At 41.3% G+C, this 21372-nt stretch overlaps 2 protein-coding genes and 1 long non-coding RNA gene across 5 annotated transcripts in view; 2 read left to right on the top strand and 1 right to left on the bottom strand.

Moving 5' to 3' along the window:
* Positions 1 to 6047, top strand: part of LOC147798142 (uncharacterized) — a 70555-nt gene extending 64508 nt beyond the window's left edge. Inside the window, exon 4 of the long non-coding RNA XR_015426500.1 lies at positions 5864 to 6047. This is a non-coding gene — a long non-coding RNA (uncharacterized LOC147798142). The remainder of the gene's footprint in view (positions 1 to 5863) is intronic.
* Positions 6048 to 6844: 797 nt separating this feature from the next.
* Positions 6845 to 16128, top strand: LOC147798141 (required for meiotic nuclear division protein 1 homolog). 3 transcript variants are annotated; one of them, XM_087141451.1, is made up of 10 exons: positions 6845 to 6938; positions 9037 to 9586; positions 10083 to 10200; positions 11270 to 11391; positions 12390 to 12490; positions 12797 to 12903; positions 13058 to 13122; positions 13281 to 13478; positions 13842 to 13958; positions 14765 to 16128. In XM_087141451.1, the coding sequence occupies exons 2-10, from the start codon at positions 9053 to 9055 to the stop codon at positions 14876 to 14878; spliced, it is 1476 nt and encodes a 491-aa protein (XP_086997577.1). In that variant the 5' UTR covers positions 6845 to 6938; positions 9037 to 9052; the 3' UTR covers positions 14879 to 16128. The 3 variants fall into 3 exon arrangements, with proteins under 3 accessions (XP_086997577.1, XP_086997576.1, XP_086997575.1); XM_087141450.1 differs by having other exon boundaries at positions 6935 to 7075; XM_087141449.1 differs by lacking the exon at positions 6845 to 6938 and adding an exon at positions 8176 to 8687.
* Positions 15275 to 21178, bottom strand: tekt1 (tektin 1). Its single transcript, XM_022249433.2, has 6 exons — positions 21069 to 21178; positions 20207 to 20421; positions 18964 to 19129; positions 17590 to 17862; positions 17010 to 17232; positions 15275 to 16612 (listed from the first exon to the last, which is right to left on the bottom strand). The coding sequence occupies exons 2-6, from the start codon at positions 20394 to 20396 to the stop codon at positions 16256 to 16258; spliced, it is 1209 nt and encodes a 402-aa protein (XP_022105125.1). The 5' UTR covers positions 20397 to 20421; positions 21069 to 21178; the 3' UTR covers positions 15275 to 16255.
* Between the last annotated feature and the right edge of the window lie 194 nt (positions 21179 to 21372).

Below are 21372 nucleotides of genomic sequence, written 5' to 3'. Positions count from 1 at the left end.
ATTTAAATTTTGTGCCTAAATTTTAAAATATAGACTTTCTACTTTTAGTCATTTGTATTCAATTTTTGGATGTCTATCTTTGTTGTGGAATTGGTATTAATAATCAAGATGGAGGTATCTCATGATTGTCTGTATGGCTTTTAAAGATTAAATTATTGATTTTATTTACATGTGAAGACATCATCATGATGTCAAATTTGTACATATACATGACAACTCGGAACAAGGGATCTTTTCCATGCTAACTTCCAGATGCAAACATTGTGCCATGTTAACACAACCGCTAAGAATTATTGTAGGGGAAAAAAAAGAAGGGGTAGAGAAAGGTGGACTCACACACTTTGAAACACATGATTGGCTCAAGCCCATTCAACAAACAAATCAAGGTACTTAATCTGAAATTACTCAATGATCTTGCTTTAATGAGCATATTCAAAGTTCTCAGGTTTGTTGGTTTGCTTTCTCTAATTTGAATATCTTTGAGAATCTTTGTCAGGTAAAATGTTATCAGGAAGTTTCTATTTACATGCTGTAGATCTACTCGTACATTCAAATTTTTTATAAGACGTGAAAAAGCTGTAACTCACCAATACCAACACTTGTATACATGAACCTTAACGGTGTGTCCTCTGTATGGAAAGTGACTGGAAGGGTGAAAGTTTCGGTCAGCATCGATGTACTTTGCAGATAAGCAATGACTGGCTTTCCACTGAAGTTCAACTGAATACGGCACAATTTGTTGAAAGAAAACACTAGAACGCTCCAGACTTTAACCTGATTAGTGCAATGACTTCAAAATCATATCTTGTTCAAATCTGATCAGACTGAGACTTACTAAGGGCACAGTTTCATCTAACAGGTATACGTGTAACTTCAAAATGTGCAAAATGGCCATCTGAAAAATCCAACTTATGAAAAAAATGGAAAAGTTTGTTGGTGGACGAAAGCTGGCTAACAAGGCTGAGTGCTCACTTGCAGGAAAAAAAGTGATTCGGTGAGATTTGGGGCATTTGGCAAGAACGTGGCAAGAGCAGGCATATACAACAGCAAAATTTGGCATCTATGGCAAGAACATGGTCATATGGCTTGAACAGACAGTGGCAAGATATTGATGATGAACATTTACATGAAGCAATACGGCAAGAACAGGCATGAAATGGCAAGATTGGGTACTCTGCAAGAGGCATAAATGAAAGTGTATCTAGCAAGGATGGCGGCAAGAAATTTAAGGGGCATGGGCAAGATGGGGCATTAGCAAGAAGGGGCATTGGCAAGAAGGGGCATTAGCAAAAAGGGGGGAAGGGCAAGGCAAGAATGGCCATTGGCAAGAAGGGGCAATGGCAAAAAGGGGGGAAGGGCAGGGCAAGAATGGGCATTGGCAAGAAAGGGCAAGGGCAGGGCAAGAATTGGGCATTGGCAAGAAGGGGCATTGGCAAGAAAGGCAAGGGCAAGAAAAGGCAGAAAGCGCATAGGCAAGCAACGGCATATTGGCAAGATCAATTTGGCATTAACAGGCAAGAATATAGGCTTTGGGCAAGAAATGGCATAAAATATGGCAAGATCCATTTGGTGACGTACAAATGGCAAGAATTGGCTTCAAAACAGAAATTTTGGGCTCACAGGTAAAAGTGGGAACTGTTCTTGGTAGAAGGACACCATATGCTGGGTCATTTATTTCCAGTAAAAATGTTAAAATAAACCCAGATAGATGCTTGTTTACAGAGTACCAAAGTGAACACAATTCATGCAAATAATAATCCCCATTTGTGTGTGACCAACATGTGAACCAACGCGGGCGCCGTACTACAAATTTCAGGTTCAAATGTGGTCACACTTTGGTACTCAATAGTAACCCATTCAAAGAAACAAGAATGTATCTACCACTTGACTAATGCCAAGGTCCCTCCTAGTCTCCCAAGCATAGGCCTGCCACATTCACATGTGATCTACCAGGTTCAGTCTTGGAGTCTTGCATGCCCCAGAATGTTGCAGAACTTGTCGGTGTGGAACACTGCCACCCAGGATGCACTGGAAATGACAAGAGCCCCCTGTGAAGGGAAGTGTAGTAGACAAGGACAACCTGATGGGTAGACCTTGAGTGTACGAGTCTCTTCAGCTGATGAAAGAGTCAGGATCTGTGTCTCAACTTGATGTGCCGTGAATCAGTTGTGCTGGAATGTTGCCCCGACATAATGAAGTTGTTAGCAGAGAAAACCTTAGTCACTGATGCAGGCCCACGGAACACGGGTACCGATGACAGGTAAGTTGATCCCAAGGCACAGGATGAACTGGTTGTGGAGATGCCCACCTACATGTCTGTGGATCTCTGGAAAACAAAGAGACTGAGGGTGCTGCCAGACTGTGTAAGGGCCTTGACGTCTGGGAAGAAGATTCAACAATTCTGAAACTGATCCAAGGTGAGCCAGTTGCTGCTATGTTCCCAGCTAAAGTATCTTGGGAATTGCTGCAAATCTTGTGCCGTGTGATGAAGCAATGAAAATGTCATCCTTGTACCGAAAACAATCTGTTGCTCTCAAATCCACGAAAGCAGTGATGCCAAAAAAAAACTCCTACATGATGATATCCGCTGGAACCGCGAGGGTAGTAACCCTGAGGAAATTCCAGAGGTCGCCCAAAGAATTGGTTTGTCCAATGAATGGGGGACAGTAAGATTGGGGTGAATAGGAGGATCCAGTTCAAAGGGAAGGTTCCACATTCACAAAGGGAGTTGTCATCAAGTCTTCATCCCCTGGCGATGAAACAGGCCCCACCCACGGGGATGCCGGTGAATACCGAGACTGCATTGATATTGCTCATGTTACTGTTGCGATACCGTGCCATGTTATTAATATGGATGATGTTAGTGATGAGTGATGTAAGTGATGTAAATGATACATGCAAGTTAGTGAGGAAAGAGACCCAGTCATGCAGTGTTAGTGTTAGAAGGATGATGTTAGGATGACGATGTTAGGATGATGACATGCAAGAGCCCATGCAATGAACCAGAACATCACACGATATCCCAACAGCACCATGAACAATCTCAATGCAGTCCACTGCTTAAGAAACAGCTGGTATTCACCGTCATCCCCATGAGCGAAGTCTGCCCCATATCCAAGGAAGATTACAAGAAGACAACTCCCTTCATGAACATAAAACCTTCCCTCGGGACTGGATTCACAAAACTCCCACCCACCTGCCTCCTACTGTCCCCCTTCCAGTGGACAGATCGATTAATTGGGCGGCCTCTGGAATTTCTGCAGTTTTAGCGAATATCATCATGTAGGAGGTCACCGCCTTCGTAGATCTGAGACCAAGAGATTGTCCTCGGTACAAGGCCTCATTGCTTCATCACACGGCATAGAATCTACAGTAGTTCCCAGGAGATTTCAACCAGGTCCACAGCAGCATCTGGCGCACCAAGGGTCAGAAACAGAATGTGAATCTCGTCCCCAGATGTCAAGGTCCTGTAACAGTCCAGAGACACCTTCAGCCCCTGAGTTTAACAGAGACTGCCAACACACACAAATGGGTATCTCGACAACTCAATCCTTCCCGCACCTTGAAATCGCGTCACCTGCTATCAGCAACCGTGTCCAGCAAGCCTGCATCAGGCAAGGTCTTCGCCAGTAACACACTCCAATATGCCAAGACAGCATTACAGCACAACTGATTCAGGACACATCAAGTCAAGACACTAGATCCATCGTCTTTCATCAACCAAAGAGCCCCCTACACCCAAGGTCGAACCCACCAGGCTTACCTCACCCACTACACGCCCCAACACAGGGTAGCTCTCATCATTCCCAGCACATCCTGGATGACAGTGGCCCACATCAACAGATCTGTAACAGCCTAGGGCAATTCAGACCCCAAAACCTAGCCCAGCAGACCTCCTATAAATGTGACATGACCTACACAAAGGAGACCGACAGAAACGTCAACATCAGACAAACAAACACAGAGTCCATGGCAGATTGAATGGGCTACCTAATATAAACAAGCATCAAATATTACCCCCGTCCCTCCCTCCTTCTACCAAGAACCGGGTAGGCCTGTCATACCTTGACGTTAGTTCCCATCAATTTGCCTGTGCATGCCATTTTTACGTCAGGCCTCCGCCCCAAGCCTGGCCAAACCTGTCCATACCTTCATTGACACTCGGCCCTGTTAGTGCAGCTTCGTCCACGTTTCTTGACGTTAACAATATAAAAAGTCGCTATTAGGAACACAATGTGAATAAAAAAATCGATAAAAATGATAAAAACCATAAAAACTAATAGCGCACCGCACCGGTGCGGCCTACAGTTAAAATGCGAACACTGACAACACGCATGACTGATTAATTCAGAAATCCGCAGTCACATGATTCACGCTGGCGCTTAAAATTCGCTCGTCCCCACTACTTATGGCAAAAGCTAGGTTGCTACTTTCCCTCCCGCCCACGCCACGTTAGCATGGCTCATTGCCCTGCACTTGTCCCCAGGACTTCGATTTCCATCGCATGTTGCTCAAATTGTTTTGTCCTACCCGCCGTATTGTCTAGATTTGGGTACGATGGCAGGGTCGCTTTTTCGCTCGTCGCCTGCGAACTGGGCCGGGGAAGGGCTGATGGCCTGCACAGATTTTAGTGGAGGTTATAATATACGTCACACGCGGTCACCAAACGACGTGCAGAACATTTGCGGATAAATCTTATCCTGGCCGCGAGCGAGCGAAATGTGGCGTTATAAAGTCAATATTTTGTCGTTTTCTTTCTCATTGCTGAAAATATTCTAACTACATTTTATTAGTTCATCCAAAATTGATCAGGATAACCAATGGTTCGCCAAAAGACTCGTAATCAATGATAATTTTTGATCAATGATAGAAGATATATTACCGTGATTGCACCAAGGACATGTGTTTCTCATATAAGCCGACACTTTAACATACTATATAGACGATCTTCAAATATACCAAACTCGCTTCTGGAGGTCGTGTTCGAAGTAGCCAGTACACGGTGCAAAGCCATCAGCTTCCCACCGACCTTTTCGGGTGCTTTTTTCGTCGCCCGGACCCCAGGCCTAACCATGGGGCATGGGAAGGATAGATCCACTGACCGCGGAAGGGGGGGGTAGGGCCCCCTAACACTCCTTTGGCTGGGGACTCGATCACCCCCCCCCCCAAGCTTATGAGCAGGGCCTATAATGGGATCATGGGGCTACGGATATATCAGCTTACAGAGATCATTGAATCCACTAGCGGCCATTTTACTGAGCCGAACACAAAGCTTGCCCGGCAATGCCCGCCTTTGTCCCCCCTGGCGTCTACAGAAGCGAGCTAACCCCGCCTATGTTTTCGGCTCAGTAATATGGCCGCTGGATGGCTCCTATTTCACACAAAGTCGTTGCAAGTCCATTTTTTTTTTATCTTCGTCCGTGGGTGGGGCTTCATAGAACCGCCTATTGATGGCTGATGCCTGAGGGTCTAACAACTCCCCCACCCCGTACTTTGAAACATGCCCAAAATTACGAAGCTACATACAGGGGAATCATTGTGTAAAGCTGCCAGATTGAGGCTCTGCATGCCTATGACGGCAGCTTGCAAAAGAGCGCATATCGCGGATAGGTAGCAGGTCTTGTTTCTGTTGTTGTTCTTTTCCATGCATTCTTTCTAACTTTCTGTTTTCACTAAAAGTGAATTGTTGAAGAAAAGATTTTTTATCAAATACAGCAAGAGGATATCAAGTCCAACTATCAGCATTGTCTTTAGGAAGTGAATAACATTACGTCGGCCACAACAATGTTTTAGCTTATCCTGCTCTTTTTCTGATCTAATTCTTCTAATGCCCTGATCTTCTGCATGTATTTTGCAAGCGCAGGGGACGGAAATCAAAGAAAACAGCCTGCGGTACCCTCGGGCTATGGATGGAAGGAGCAACGTTTAGACAAAAAAATGCAACAAGGAAAGGATTAAGACAGAAGGATGGGCATGCGACGGGCAACGACCAACGCAGCGGAACGGTTTAAAGTACGGGCTAGCCCCGGCCATTAGACTGAAAAAATACAATTATGAAGTTGCAATGTACTTCCAATGGCTGGTAGGCCTATAAAGGGGGGGGGAAATAACGAACTTTCAAAAGTGGGGGCCATCGCCCCCCCCCGACCTCCGGTTCTGCCACCGGTGACAACGGCACAACGCGACGCGCACGACGCGATGCGTCGTGTGTGTACCGTACGTATGTACATGTACATGTATGTGTGTCGTAAATAGTACACCACAATTCACAATAATAAGACCTGTAGGCTTCCTCTTGGGGAGAGATATACCATGGATATACAGCGTACAATGTATTTCAATAAACACGTAATGCCTAGTATGACGTCACTTCAGTTTAAACCACGCCTACTACACATGTACTGCAGTGCACATGCATGATCGCCGTTTGTTTAGCCGGTACATACATATGGACACTATCTGGGTGCATGTGTAGCCACGGGGGGCCGTACCCCCCCCCCTTCCCGGTGCACCCTGCCCACCCCCCCCCCCAAAAAAAGACGGATGAATTAATATTGATAGAACAAGGGTAACAAAAAATTGCCCTGAAAACCACACCACTGAAATTGGTGCCCCCCATAACATGCTGGTGCCCCCAAGATGCTGGTGCTCCCTTCGTGCCCCCCCTCCCCAGTAAAATCTTAGCTACGTCAATGTACAGAAGCCTACATGTACACGTGCAGTAAATGTGTGCATGTACATGTACATGTACAGTACATGTACTTACGTACTGTACATGAATATTACATAAAACGCCTACACCACAACTTCCAATAATCCTGTCTCTTCCTTGCCGATGAGGGAGCACTTCAACTCGTGGCTGGTTAATGCGTACGTACGTACGTGTAGGCGCGGCCCAATCTACCGCTCGTACGTCCTGGAACCTGTGGAAGTCCTAGGTACTACTAGTATTACTAGTAACAGTTTTGGTCTTTTTCTCTGCGTTTGTTCCATCTGCATCACAGCAAGCCATAATTCCTCGATGAAGGTGCTTAGCACCTTCGCTCCGAAACTTTAGCTAGGAACAATTCGTCCGGTGAGCACGTCTTCCATATGCATTTTGGAAAGAGTAGGCCTAGGGCCCGGCGACATGTGTTGAAGGACGTGGGCCGGGCCTACGCCACAGCATGGGAAACCATGTTTCTTTCTCTCCACAATTGAACTTTTCTGAACATGTTTTGTTTTCTGATGATTATTAAGTCACTTTAGGGAAGAATTACTGGCGTCTGTACTATGGATAGTATGGTATATAAAACTCTTCCCTAAACTGCTCAATGTTTTCACTTCCTTGATGCTCTAAATAACACAGTGCTACACAAACATGATTGATATACACATGTAATAAACCAGACAGACAGCTCCTATTCAAAACAATGGTAGGATACTGTAGCCGAGACTGTCACAGCACCCGACTAAATCCAAAAGCATGGGCAGGTGGCCTGAGGTGTTTTTCAATGCATTGTCCTCCTGTTTCCATACAAATGGTGCTCTGGAAGTGCCATCCATCTTGTCGACATCCTGAAATGTTTTTCTTGGGATGACGACGTAATAAAGGCAAGATGTTGATATCTTCGGATTATTTATCATAGGTTAACAATATCATAAAAGTTGGATGGTGCCATCCTCGGATAATTTATCATAGGATGAAGACATCCTGAAAGTTGAATAACGACATCCTTAGACTTATCATGGGAATGATGACATCGTAAAAGTTGGATGATGACATCCTCAGATAATGACGATTTTTATTATCTCAGGATGTCGTCATCCAGAGACATCCAGCAAGTGTGATGTCTACCCTTTTACAATGCCGTCATCCCATGCTAAACTATATCGGCATGTTGTCATCCAGTTGTTATGATGTCGTCTTCCCATGATAAATTATCGCAGGATGTTGCCATCCAACTTTTACAATGTCGTCATCTTGAGATAAATTAGCTGCAGGTTGTGAGCATCTTGCCTGTATCATGTCGTTATCTCTTGAAACAATATGTCAGGATATCTATATGTCAGATGGCACTTCCAGAGCTACAGAGCTCTAGAAGTGCCATCCGACTTGTTGAGATGTTGACATATTTTTTCTCGAAATGAGGACATCATAAAGGCAAGATGTCGACATCCTGAGATAATTTATCGTGGGATGATGGCATCCTGTGTTAATTTATCATGGGATCATAAAAGTTGGATGACGACGTCCTGAGATACTTTATCACAGGATGACATCGTAAAAGTGAAATATTGACATTATTTGTCAACAGGTGCATTGACAAACCATATTGAAATCGTACAGCACAGGTAGCCTTATGTTTCTCAAAACGTTGTCCTATTGCCATACATGATATTAATTAGATTGATAAACGTCACGATGTCTCGCCACCTGTTATGTCATCATGTCATTATCCAACTTTCAGGATATCATTATCCTAAATTATCTCGGGATGTCGTTATACAACTTTTAGGATATCATCCTCCTGTGATAAATTATCTCAGGCCTTTGATATCTTGACTTTGTCATCCCAAGAAAAACATATGTCATATCTCAACAAGTCGGATGGCACTTCCAGAGCTCAGTTATCAAACTTTAATGATGTTGTCATCCTATGTTGTCATCCCATGATAAATTTTCTCAGGATTTCAACACCTTGCCTGTAAGTATATTTTGTCATCCCGAGAAAAAATATGTCATGATCTCAACAAATCAGATGGCAATTCCAGAGCTCTGTAGGTGAGTAAAATAGTTAGAATAACTATTCAAATAGAATATCGCAATATATTGGGTGCACATGTATAATGAAATTTTACTTATGACATTTGAGGTAAAAATATTTCCGCAGCAAGGCACTAGAGGCAAAAATTCAAAGTGCCCAATATCACTAGATTAGAAGATGAAGCAATGATGTGTGAAGTCTTATAAGGTTCGTGGAGGCCCTATTTCCTTCCATTGTGTGACAGCTTATTTTTTTTTTTATTCTAACATGTACTTCATTTATATTTCAGCTTAATTCAACAAACAATGCCTCCACTGATCTTCCGGCATCATCAACTTATTGTGGCTGGCAGTAAGTTTCTAGGTTGTGACTGGGGCTGCATTTTACATGGAAGAGCCAAAACCAATATTCATGAGTTCATCCGAAAAAATACAGAGGTGAAAACTTGGATAGTGTTGGCATCCAGCACCAGATTAATTCAGGGCAGACTGTGTAGAGCTCATGGCTTGCTCCACCAAAGGAGGAACCGAACTCTTTCAGTAACAGTTCCGCAGGCTCAAAACAGCAGGTGCCCCTCAACTTCAGTCACCCATGCAAGGTCTTTGCTTGGTGTCACAGCAAACCCTGGATGGGGATACCTGGAAAGGACGCTTGTTTGGAGAGCTGTTCGAATGAGTCACACCAAAGGCTGTAATAGTGATGCACCTGTTGTCTTTGTGACCAAGACTCCAGCAGGTGGCAAGAAAAGTCACAAGAAGCAAGCCGCTGAGCCAAAGTCCCCGGTGATTGCAAGGCCTCGGACCAAAAAGCCAACAAGGTTGGGAGTTCAAGATAGAAAGGTTTGTTGAATTGAATTGGTAACAGGAGTGTTCATTTCTGCTTGACTGAATGAGGACTTTGTCATTAAGGTATTGCATTATTTTGTACATTTTTATTTTGAACAATGAAGAAAAGTTTCGCAGAGCTCGTCACATACGTGTTTACAGAGCCTCAGCAGCTGGAAGATGTACTTGATGATGACAATTACAAAAGTGGCCTGCACAAGCTTGTTCTGATTCCCTATGCAAAATTCTGTTTGTTATATCTTGGCCTGTATGTATCAGTTGAGAACGTTTGTTACTCCTTATGGTGGAGATTTTCCCTTCAAAAGAAATAAAAGCAACTCTTTCAGTGCTCCTGATAACCTTGAAAATAATATTTGTGTACATAAATGCAAAGTTTGAGATAGAAAAAACAGATACAAATTGTATCATCTGTAACAAATTATTTTAATTTCAAGGAGCTGAGTTTCATTGCCAAATGCAGGTATTTCTTCATTGTTTGTTTTTTTTCTAGGATTTCCAGGGCTCCTGGCTGTGCACTGCCTTCTCAACTGCTGAGGAATATCACTTAGAGCATCTCGGTCTGGACCTACAGTCCCAGGGATCCTTCCTGCCGAGAGCAATGCCTCAAGGTCAGGCCAAGACTCAAAATGATCGATAGGAGGTACCCTATCTGACATGTCTGAGAGCATTGATTCATCATGTAGACAATGTTCTAAGATTAATTTGGGTACCTGTCAAGAAGTGGTCCCAAGTTGACAAAATAAGTCGCCTATCCATGGATGAGTTTTTATTGTATGTCGTGGTCTGTATACATTAAGGGTAGAGAGTGTCCATTTACGTATAAATGTACATTAGTGAAACCACTGCTGTACAGAGAAAAATAAAATGAAAAGGCACCAAGTCAAGTTTGTACATGCTGTACACTACAGCGTGCATCAAGTCACGCCTGGGTTCATTTTGCTTTGGCCGTATGTTTAAACATCTTTAAGTCGCAACATTATTCTGTCAACTATTTACAGGACAGACAGGCTTCGGATTTTGTGCTTATGGAATGAATTAAAAATGACAACCAATTATGTGAAAATACAGCTGAAAGAAAGGACAAGCAATGTTTGTCCTTTTACTTTTGAGTATTTTGTACCTGGGACTGGACTGGACCAAGGGAAGCTTGAAACCTTTTTGTTTGAAACTTACATTTTGGACTGAAATAAGTTTATTGCACCGGAATTGCGGCATGCATAGACTGCTAGTGCATCTAATGAATGCACACGCCAAACATTTCAGCTCCCCATACTATACACCCTGCGACCACAAACCAGTCTACTCGGATACATAGTACCTGTATGTGCGTGCATGTACCTACATGTAAGTGTAAGCTACCTTGCAGTTTAACTTGGGCTTATGCTGTGTACATGGTAAGACTAACGGGCACAAATCATAGTTGCCATCAACGATAAGAATTAGACATTTGGTCGCATATCAGCATTTTTAGGTGCATTCAACTATTTTGATGCAGTGCATCCTTGGCGGTCAGCCACACTGATTTGCCATTCAGCTTCATGATCCTCTAAGATCCTCCCAAACTGTCCAGGGAATTTTGGAGGATTGAGGAAGGTTAGGGTCAACACTCCAGAATTGTTCAAGAGTTGGAGGATTTGGGGACTGTTACGTCAAGGTTAATGTATTCTCTTTACTCAGATGCGCAGGATGTTCTGTTGATGGAGGTTATTTCCTCGGATGTAGAAAGCAAGACTGAACCATCAGAAATTTTTTTCTTCCGTGAAGGGTCTGTTGTCTTCTGGAATGTGGCTGATGCAACAGTGGGTATCACTGTAAAGTCAAAGCTCGTTAATAAGAGCACTGTTGATACAAGATTCTGCTTATAACGAGGACATTTTAAGGTCCCAATCCTTTGTTTTTCATTGTTTTCATTCCTGATAATGCAAGGTTCCTGTTATAACAAGGGAAGAAGTCTGACAGACCTCTTATTAATGATGTTTGACTGTAGTCATGTAACAGAAATTACCTGTTCCAAGAAAACCCATCAAGCCTGTGTTCACTTGGTGGGGAGATTGAAAAGTCATGGGGTCTTGCTGTTTTGTAACTGCCAGTGTCCTTGTTTCAAATTCAACTTGATGTTTGTTTATTTTCCAACTATTTTCCGTCAACCCTTTAAGGCTTTCGCTTCATATTTTCCATCAGCCCTTTAAGGCTTTCCCTTCATGTGGAAAAGATGCTTTGCATTCTAGCTAATGCAAATTTATGCAAACTTTGACATCATGAAAACATTTGCAGCCAAATTCTTTAAGTTCTAAATATATTCATGTGTCTGAAATGTAACTTTGCAATGTGAATACACGCTGTGATATCAAGAAATTTCACCCCCAAGCTGGCACAGTGGCACTTTCCTTGCCGTCAACTCCTGCAACAGAAAGTTGAAATCCTGTCTAGGTCAGCATGGGAATAAGGTTTTCAATTCCCACCTGATTCCATGGCTCTTACCTTGAATGTTAACCCCTGGTCTTTCCTCCCACCTGAAATACAATTTAGTGATTTTTTGTTTAATGTCACTTGTAATCATCCTGTAATTGTTGCTTCCACTATCAAATGAACACAAAATCGAACAAAATAGAAATTAGATAAATTTGCATGCATTTTTGCATAAATGTCTTGAGTATGAAACGGCCATATGACGTATTCAGTAACCCCCATGAACAGAATCTTTGCTACATTGTAATGCCATTATTCAGTTTGGTTTCTGAACTGGTTACCCTTTTTTAAGCTTTTAGTTTGACTCTTTAACTTTGCCTTTTTGTAGCTGAAGAAGGTGCTACGGATTGTCAGCAAGCATGAGTTTCAGCCCTATGAGGTTGCCATGGTTGCGTGGGAGAATGAGCACATCAACTATTCCTATGGCAGGTCTGCACATGTCTTTGCATGTTCTCTCAAGAATTCTTTAAAGTTGTGGTATTGTTGGTTCAGTTTGGAGTTTCAGAACTTGAAATAATATTACTTAGGTTTTTTAAAGAGGCTAGGCTTTACGTTAAACTTGGCCATAATTGTTTCCTCTTGCCGTAAGAAGAAAGCTTGTACATTTATATCGCAAGAAAAAACCACAGATTACATGTTAGACATTGAAATATTTCTGCTTCCCTTCAATCAATTTTCGTGTTGTTTATTATCTTTGTACTTTTAGTTCGGTTTTTTTTTTTCAAATTGTTTCAGTCAGGATACCAAACTGACTGATGATACTATTATTCTGGATGAGCGTGCTGATACAGAAACAACGATGCTTGAAAAATTTGCCTTTTCAAATGCGATGGCACTATCAGGTGAGACTTACATCTTTTGGAGGTAATAAGAAATTGGACCTTTTTTGAAATCTCCCATAAGTCTGTTTATTTCTAAACAAAATAGATGCAAAAGGAATGACCACTTCAGTCCAGTTTGAGATGTTTCTGTATGCGTTTTTTGTTTTGATTCCAGTTAAGCTTGGTGTTTGGGAATCTTCTGTTGATAAGTTTACATCATCTCTTGAAAGCATTCCTGAGGTAGGAAGCTGTCAAATTTGTTTACCTTTTTTAGAACCATTCACCTTACATATTAGAATGTCACTTTTGAGCTTTTTGGTTATTCTTTGAAATACATGTACGTGTGCACTATTTTGTCCACAATGTACTTAATCATATGTACCCTCTTCTCCTTTCAGAGTCTGAAACAGGGCCATCGCTTGAAGATGTCACGTGTTGAGGTGATGCGCAAGACGGGGGAGCTGTTCTCCCTGAGACATCAGATCAACCTCAGCTCTGATCTGCTCATCTCGCCTGACTTCTACTGGGACCGAGACAATCTGGATGAACTGTACAATAAGACGTGCCATTTCTACAGCATCGGAAGAAGGACAAGGGCAAGCCAACTGCAGTTTTCATTGAGAGGATGGTTGTCTTTAGTACAGATTTCTGCAGGCAAACATGATTAAAGAACCGACCCAAATAAAGTATATTCTTTGAAGATGTTCCCTCTTTGCCTGCTGCTTTGGCTTCAGAAAAAGCAATGACTTATTCCTTAAATAGGACCGTGCTCAGTCTTTGGAGAGGTTACAGATTGGTTTGTTAAGTTATCCAAAAAATGGTGGCAACTCAGTTTACTAAGTGTTCAAAGTGTGCTTAATACAAAAAGATTATTTGGTTAATTCAATCACAGTGTAACCAATTTAAAAGCATTTTGCTCACAAAAAACATTATTTATAGTGTTTGTTCTGGTCACACAGGTCATCAATGAAAAGCTGAACCATTGTTCAGAGCTTGTGGAACTCATGAGAACCCACCTGAGTGAGCGTCACTCACTGAAGCTGGAGTGGATGATCATTCTTCTTATAGGAGTTGAGGTAGGTGAAGCAGGTCTTCATAATTATTGGAAAGAAAGGTAAGCCTTAGCCTTAATACTCATAAAGATTCCTTGAATCATTTCATCTCCCTGGCGAGTATACAACTCCATGCAGCCATTTCAGGCAAATTTACTCATTGTATATCCATGGGAGAGAGACAAATGGGAGTATAGTGACTCGCCCAAGGTCACAACATGTAACCAGCTGCTGCATTTAAGCCCGCACCCAACCAACGCCAACCACTAGGCCACACGCCTAGTGCGTGTGCCTTTGATTTTGTGATATTAATAGACTACCAGGAGGCGCTGTTAGTGTGGTAGCACCACATTTGCGTATATTACACAGGCCGTGTCTGAAACGGGCTTCCAGAGCTACGGCTAGGTCTATTGTCTCCATGCATTTCCAATGGAGCAAAGACCTAGACCTAGCTCTGGACAAGAGATTCGGATGCAGCCACATTAACATGTAGATGTGCGTGCTTATAGGTTAAGTCACAGCATCCCCTGAGCTGAAGAAACATTGAACATGTGCATGCAACCCATGCGTAAGCTAGATACCTGTGCGGTACAGTCGAACCTCATTAATACGAGCAGTGTTAATACAAGATTCTGCTTATAACAGGGAAATGTTAGGTCCCAGTCCTTTTCTCATTGTTTTCATTCCTGATAATACAAGGTTCCTTTTATAACAAGGTAATTTGCCAAGTCCGAAGGACCTCTCATTAATGGGTTCGACTTTACAGTGTTTATGGCCACTAATACCGCCTACTAGATAAAAAAAGGGCATGTGTGTTATTTTGTCTTCAGGTCATGTTTGAAGTAATTCACTACATCCAGAGATATTATGGGGACAGTGATCAACACAATGCTGTATCATCAACACCTGTTCAGAGTCAAGTTGCATCTGTGGGCGGAAGGTGACATTCTCAACTCACCATCTTTCAAATCCAACTGGGAAGGTCTCGGGGATTTTGATACATTGAGGGAGGTAGAGCCCCTCCACCATTACTTTACAAGGGTTTGGTGCTTCTCAATAGGTCTAGACCGAGCCATGGGCTAGCTGCACAGTGAAAAATGTGGAGGATTTGGGACATTTCTAAAGAAAGGATGCTTTAGGGAGTTTCAGTTGAGTATTAATAAATCATAACTCAAGTAGCCAGAAATATTTTGGGTGTGCAGAAAAGAAATCAAGCATTCAAAATGCAAATTACATGTACATGTACCATAATTTTCATCAGTGCATTAATGAACAATTGCACATGATTGATGTCTATTTTTTCATTAGACTGTTACAAATGATGCAAAAAAGAGACTGTATGAGAATACAACATGAACTTTATTAACCACAAATATGCAAACGGCAAAATAATATATTGTACATTGTATTACTTAATTTACACCAGTTCCCTATAGTGTGCTGCTAAGTTAATGAAGACTAAAGCAGAAGCATATTCACCTTCGTTGTGATGGATACAGATGGGTACTGCAGTGCTCACTACATGAGGAAGAAGCCTCCAGTTTGAAACAAAGACACACATTCCTGCATTGCAGTTGATACGCTTAAGTACTGGGAAAACATGACTTTGTAATGAAATTTACTACAGAAGCACCAGTCATACCAAACAAAATCCTTGATGTTGACAAATGTTTTGTTGGTAAATTATGAAATATTAACTCTTTTTGAAGAACAGTGAGATCCAACATTCTGTCAATGTTGACATCAACTGTAAAATTGAGTTACTGGTGACAATGGTTGCCTTTCTAAGAGTGTGGGATAAATGCACATACAGATCCTAGTCAAAAGCACTGTTAGAATACTGGGTTTATTCTGTCAATTTCATATGCAATAAAATACCGTATCCTCCTACTCCATGCCAAAGCTCAATTAAAATTTTTGCTAATTCTGTCATTTACACCATACATGGAATTTACTTTTAAATTAAAGTCATCCAACCCCAGAAACTCAAATGTGCAAGGAAGAGAAAAGTCGTCTTACAAGATGGGAAGCTTTTTACAGCTGGACGGATATTAATAGGGATGGATAAAGATGTCACTTCCCCTCATGGTGCTTTGTATTTCATGTTCAACTATTCTGAATAAAAACCTGTTTACATGTACATGTACTTGGATGGACCATATGGGGAATGACAATTAAATTACTGGTACATACACTTTTATTTGTGCTTTTGCAATTTTAAAGACAAAAACCTTTCAGTGCTGCACAGAGGTGCAACTTTTATGTTGTGTGTCAGGTACTCCCACTTTTACCCAAAATGATCGTAGCCAGTTGCGCAGCCCTCAGAATTTCATGATATTGATACTCTGCCGCAGCCCCATGCACTTGACATTGTCAATGTAGACGGACTTGGACTTGATGTCAATGTCTTCCTCCAACGTCTGCTGCTGGCGGATCAGCCCCTTCAGCTGGTCCTCGGCCTCGTCCAGTGTGGCCTGGAGCTTGGCCACACTCTGGCTGATCTCAGCTGTCTCGTTGATGAGGCGATACTGGACAGGGTCCCGGCAGAGCTCCACGTTGGGACGGTTGGTGCGGGTGTCCAGTCGCGTCTGAGACAGCTTCATGGGGCCCATCTTGTCCTCCACGGCTTTGGTCAGGCTCTGAATGTTCTTCTCCATCTCTTGGATTTGTCCAACGACCTGAACAAAAAAAAAACGGAGATGAAATGGAATGTTACAGCTGCTAAATGTGCAAGGAAAACATTTTATTGAAATTTACATCAACTAAGAGAATTTTATAAACCCTAACCTAACCGCATACAGTGCACCCATTGAGCAGTAACTGCTACCACAAATGGCTGTGCACAGTGGCAAAAGTTCAACACATTTTCCCTTCACAGACTTGTGTGACTTTGTGTGTGTATACAACACATACGAGGGGATGTGATCACGATTAACATGATCACGATTAACAGCCGGAGGTGAGTCGAGGCGTGCGAGATGTTTTAATCTGTCAGCTGTGCCTGTGTTTAAAAAACCTGCAGATTAGCACAAAGTGATTACGCACCACAATGTAAAAAAAGAGTTGAGTGCTCACCTTGGCCAGATGTGTCTCCAGTTCGCTCTTTGTGTCTTGTGTTTCCCTGATGCGTTTCTTGAAGGCCAGGTTGGTGTCGCTGACTTGCTTCTTCATGTCGTCTTCTGTGGTTTCCAGCAGACTGTCGATGACAGCCCGCAGGTCCACGGCATTCTTGCGGTCACGCTCTGTCTTCAGAATGTTCTCATTGGTGAATTTCTGCCAGTCTTCTGGGGTGACAGAGCTATGAAAGAAAATGTTCCAAATAGCAGTGGTGGTCACACTTAAAGCAAAGTGATAGTAATTCTGATTCAGCATTAGGCTTTTAAGAAGTTGTGAAACTGAATTTATGTTTATTCGTTATCAAATTCTTTACCTGTAAGACAAGACAAAAACAAGGTAAACAGCAAAATGCTAATCATTCCTTTGAATGTAATAAGGCTTTCTTGCGTTAAATTCCTTATTTGTGTAAAATTCTCAGATGAAATTTGGTCAGGATAACAAGTACACTGCCTGTATAAATGACAAGAAAACTGCACTTACAGTTTCTTACTGCCATACAAAGAAAATCTTATAACGGTGGATCAAAGATGCTACGTACTTGGTTTCAATTTTGGCAGCGCCGGATTTGAAGGTGAGGTGTGGGTTATCATCCCTGAGTTCTCTGCAGTCCTGATCAATGTCCAGGGCAGCAAACTTGTCTGTCAGGTCTTTCTCCAAGGTGTAACGCCGTGACCGCATGATGCGGATCTGCTCCGTGGTCTGGTCCAGGGTGCGCTGAAGCAAGGCCATGACACCTTCGATGGTCTCGCGCTCTTTAAGGAGGTTCTTCTCGACATCATCATGGACAAGGTCAATGGCTTCGCGACCCTCTCTGATAAACGTAATGGGTGTGGAATTAAAAAATACAAGTCAGATACATGCAACTGACCAGCACACAAGTATGCTACATACAGGTACATTTCCAACACATCAAAAGTCCCACACAACACTGAAAAGGGGTTATACAGTAATCAAGAAAGTTAAGCATGGATCTCTTTAAAGTTCGTTTCACTTTATACATGGTCATGTATGTGAAGTGTAGCTTGACAAAAGAGGTCTCATTTATCAAATTTAACTGATAGGTGTGACATTTTTCCCAGTACTGGATATTCATAATACCCCAGTCTCTGTATGCAACAACGTGCAACTTGACCGTGTTCATGTATTAACATTTAAAAATGCCCGCTGAGAAGTGATAAATGCACTCTGTGTTTAAATGATTCTGATTGGTCAACAGTCTGTGTGCACATGGCTCATCAGAGGCAGCAAAGTCCATATAAGGAGGTTCTATTGGACAACTTGCGCAAGGAATATACTAAGAAATGGATGGGGTGTTCAGGAAAATCTAAATAAAATTCTAGAACAAAATTGCTGGAAATCCATCATATATTGACTTCTTTTGACTCTCTGACTAAAAAAAAATAAATAAATATGTGCTTGGTCGGTCGTGTTTAAGACTGGCCAAGCACATACACTACTCAAAAAAAGGTTAAGGACCACATTTTTGTGTATACGTTTTTTTATATCAGATATAATGCTGTAAATGTGCATTTGATGTTTTGAAACAATTGTTATTCCTGGGAGAACACCATCTAGACAAACAAACAATGAAAGAACTAGACTCATTGCTTGGTATAAATTTTTTAAAAGTGGTCCTTAACTTTTTTTGAGTAGCATATTTATCCCCTTATGAAAGCATATACTCATAAATTTAAGTTCTTGAAATCACAAGGTAATTTATCCTCAAATACTCAATGTTTTTCAAAAAAATTTGAATAAAAATATCTTTATACCCAATGAATAAAACATACGTGTTTTTATGTCTAATGTCATCTAATATTTCAATATTAAACTTTTTTGTAACAAGCTGATCAAGTTAAGTCTTGGGACAGATTTTTCAGGTATAAAGTCTCCACTACTCTGGGAAATATACCTGAACAGTAGGCAATGGTTGACAATGGCTAGTGGTTCTTTGCAGGCTTCAAGAGCATTCTGTAGTCTGGTTTTGTAGGCAAGTAGCGTGTCAATTTCTTTCTTGGCGTCATCAAGTTTTCTGTTTAGTTCATCCTTCCAGAATGTCACATTATGTATTCTTTGTTCTGGAAAAAAGAGAATGAAAACTTGTGATTATAATATAGGGCTGTGCCTTATATATCCAATACATGTATCTGGATATTCGATCAAGTATTAAATATTTGAATATTATTTTCCAGATTCAAATATTTGAATGCAAAAATCATGAAAACGAAGGGAGAAATTTTTTTGTTTTGAATAAGAAAAATTGCACTGTGGAGGCTTGTTTCAGATTCAAATGAAAAGCAACAGAAACCTTACAATTCAAAAAGTAACTTATTCTGTCAAAAAACTTAAAGGACAGGAAGAAGTATTGTTTGTCTCTAAATCTTGCTAATTCGTGGCTGGAAAACTCAGAGACATGAGAAGCTATTACGTGTATAGTGATTTTAATATACAAGTGTTTGGGTTATTGCAACTGATTTTGTATACGGATTGTTCAACAATCTGCCGGTCGGTTGAACAGAATACATGTATTTGGATATTCTATTGAATTAAACGTCGAATATTCGAATTGTGAATTATTTGAATTGACTCAGCCCTATTATAATGTTCCATGAAATTCATCATTGAAAGCATGCCTTAATTCTGTGTTAAAAACAAGATAATCATTCTTAAAATATTGCCATTGGATTTTGTCTTGCTAAGGATGTTTATTTGTGTATTGACGTATCACAAACCCTACCAAAAATTACACTTTTCCAATAAATCCACTTCACAGATGCAACATGCAATGTTTATGTGTTCGAAGAAAATAACCAGGTCAACAAATCAACTTCAGTGGTCCTTATTCATTGGAAATATAGCTGTGCTGACAATAGATATACCAGTAGCTGTTGTCCATTTGGACACAGCCTAGTTTTTGGACAAAAGTTGTGCCCTGCTGTCCAGGTCCACTCATGTATCTATTAATTTAAAGCGGTAATCAGTCTTTATAACGCTAATATTAGTCTTGATTCCTTTACACAACTGTCACAACTGTACATTTCAGTATACTTGGGGATTCAAAAACAGTTGAAGTCTTTCATCCCTTGTTAATTGTACAATATCATGTGAAAATCTGATAAGTGTCTGTCCAATGCAAAATTCAGCATTACACTGACCAAACTTCTTGTTGACGTCCCTCTGTGTTCTCTTGGTCACTTCATCCGTCTCGTCAATGAGCCGCTCACTCTCATCAATGAGGCGTTCTGCACTTGCTCGCTGCTTCTCTGCATTGTTGTAGTTGGTCTTGTTGGAGTAGGCCCACTCTTGGTGGGTGAACTTGGGAGGTGCACTGATCAGTTTGGCCATTTTTGTAAAGAAAATCAATCCCAATCTGAAAAGAGACATGGGATTTACTTGGGTTACCACATACATGTAGGTCTACTGCTTTAACCATTTTGGAGCAGAAGCAATGCTCTGTGGCCAAGTAACAAAAATTTCTCATCAATAAAAAACATAAAACCCTAGAATGTTTGACAACACAATTTGGAGTCGACTCCATTTTCCGGATCCATTTTCAGCACTGCACAATAGGCCTATATGTGATATAAATCATATAGCACAACTTTTCGGCAAGAGCAGAACATGGAATGGAACTTGAATAGAAAAACCCCAAACCTTTTGGTATTTCCTAATTTTTGTATATAATGTGCTTATTGTTCTTGTTCATAGTATTTTTGGCTTTTTAATTTTTGTCATTGTATTTTTGTTGTGAGGTAGGCCTAATACCAAATAAATCCAATCCAGTCCAAAAACGGGGCAGACGTCGAGTGCGCGCGAAGGAGCACGTTCGGGCCCACGCTACTAGTACTGGTATACCTTGTTCATATCGTCAGATCGTATAAGTTAAACTCAATCCCTGCACTCCTGAAAGAAATCTGCAATTCCGTATTGAATACTGTTTACAAGCATTATTTCTTATTACTTTGAATTTTATAGAGTTAAATGAAACTTAGAAATTCATGTAATCATCAGGCTTACCGGCTGTAAAACGTCTTGTGAGATTTGCGTTCGATACGACGCTGACTCGACTCTGATCCGGAAATGATCCGTTGCTCTCGCGAAAACCACACTATGAAATATACACATGTGCGTACATAGCAACGAGGTGCATTGATTAGATCTACCGAGGTGGAAATTTTCCATTAACAAGTAATCATTGTAGAGTTCGATCTGACAGCCAATCAATATTATGAGACAAAGTATTTCCAGTATCTTTTACTCTATTACTAAGAATTTTCTATGTTATCTTTAGCGAAACAATGCACAATAATGTTGCATTTCT

This window comes from Acanthaster planci, linkage group LG09 (genome assembly GCF_054643075.1).
Source record: "Acanthaster planci isolate LZ-2023a linkage group LG09, COTS_SCS, whole genome shotgun sequence".
Classification (NCBI taxonomy): Eukaryota; Metazoa; Echinodermata; class Asteroidea; order Valvatida; family Acanthasteridae; genus Acanthaster; species Acanthaster planci.
Note: the sequence above shows the minus strand (reverse complement) of the source record. Positions and strands in the feature narration are given on the sequence as shown.

Coding starts and splice junctions, on each gene's coding strand:
- LOC147798141 (XM_087141449.1), top strand. CDS start 8,569: ATGTCATATCTCAACAAGTCGGATGGCACTTCCAGAGCTCAGTTATCA. Junction 9,587..10,082: donor TGGGAGTTCAAGATAGAAAG/GTTTGTTGAATT, acceptor TTTTTTTTCTAG/GATTTCCAGGGCTCCTGGCT. Junction 13,959..14,764: donor TTCTTCTTATAGGAGTTGAG/GTAGGTGAAGCA, acceptor TTTTGTCTTCAG/GTCATGTTTGAAGTAATTCA.
- tekt1 (XM_022249433.2), bottom strand. CDS start 20,396: ATGGCCAAACTGATCAGTGCACCTCCCAAGTTCACCCACCAAGAGTGG. Junction 17,233..17,589: donor GCTGCCAAAATTGAAACCAA/GTACGTAGCATC, acceptor TTTCTTTCATAG/CTCTGTCACCCCAGAAGACT. Junction 16,613..17,009: donor TGGAGACACATCTGGCCAAG/GTGAGCACTCAA, acceptor TTTTTTGTTCAG/GTCGTTGGACAAATCCAAGA.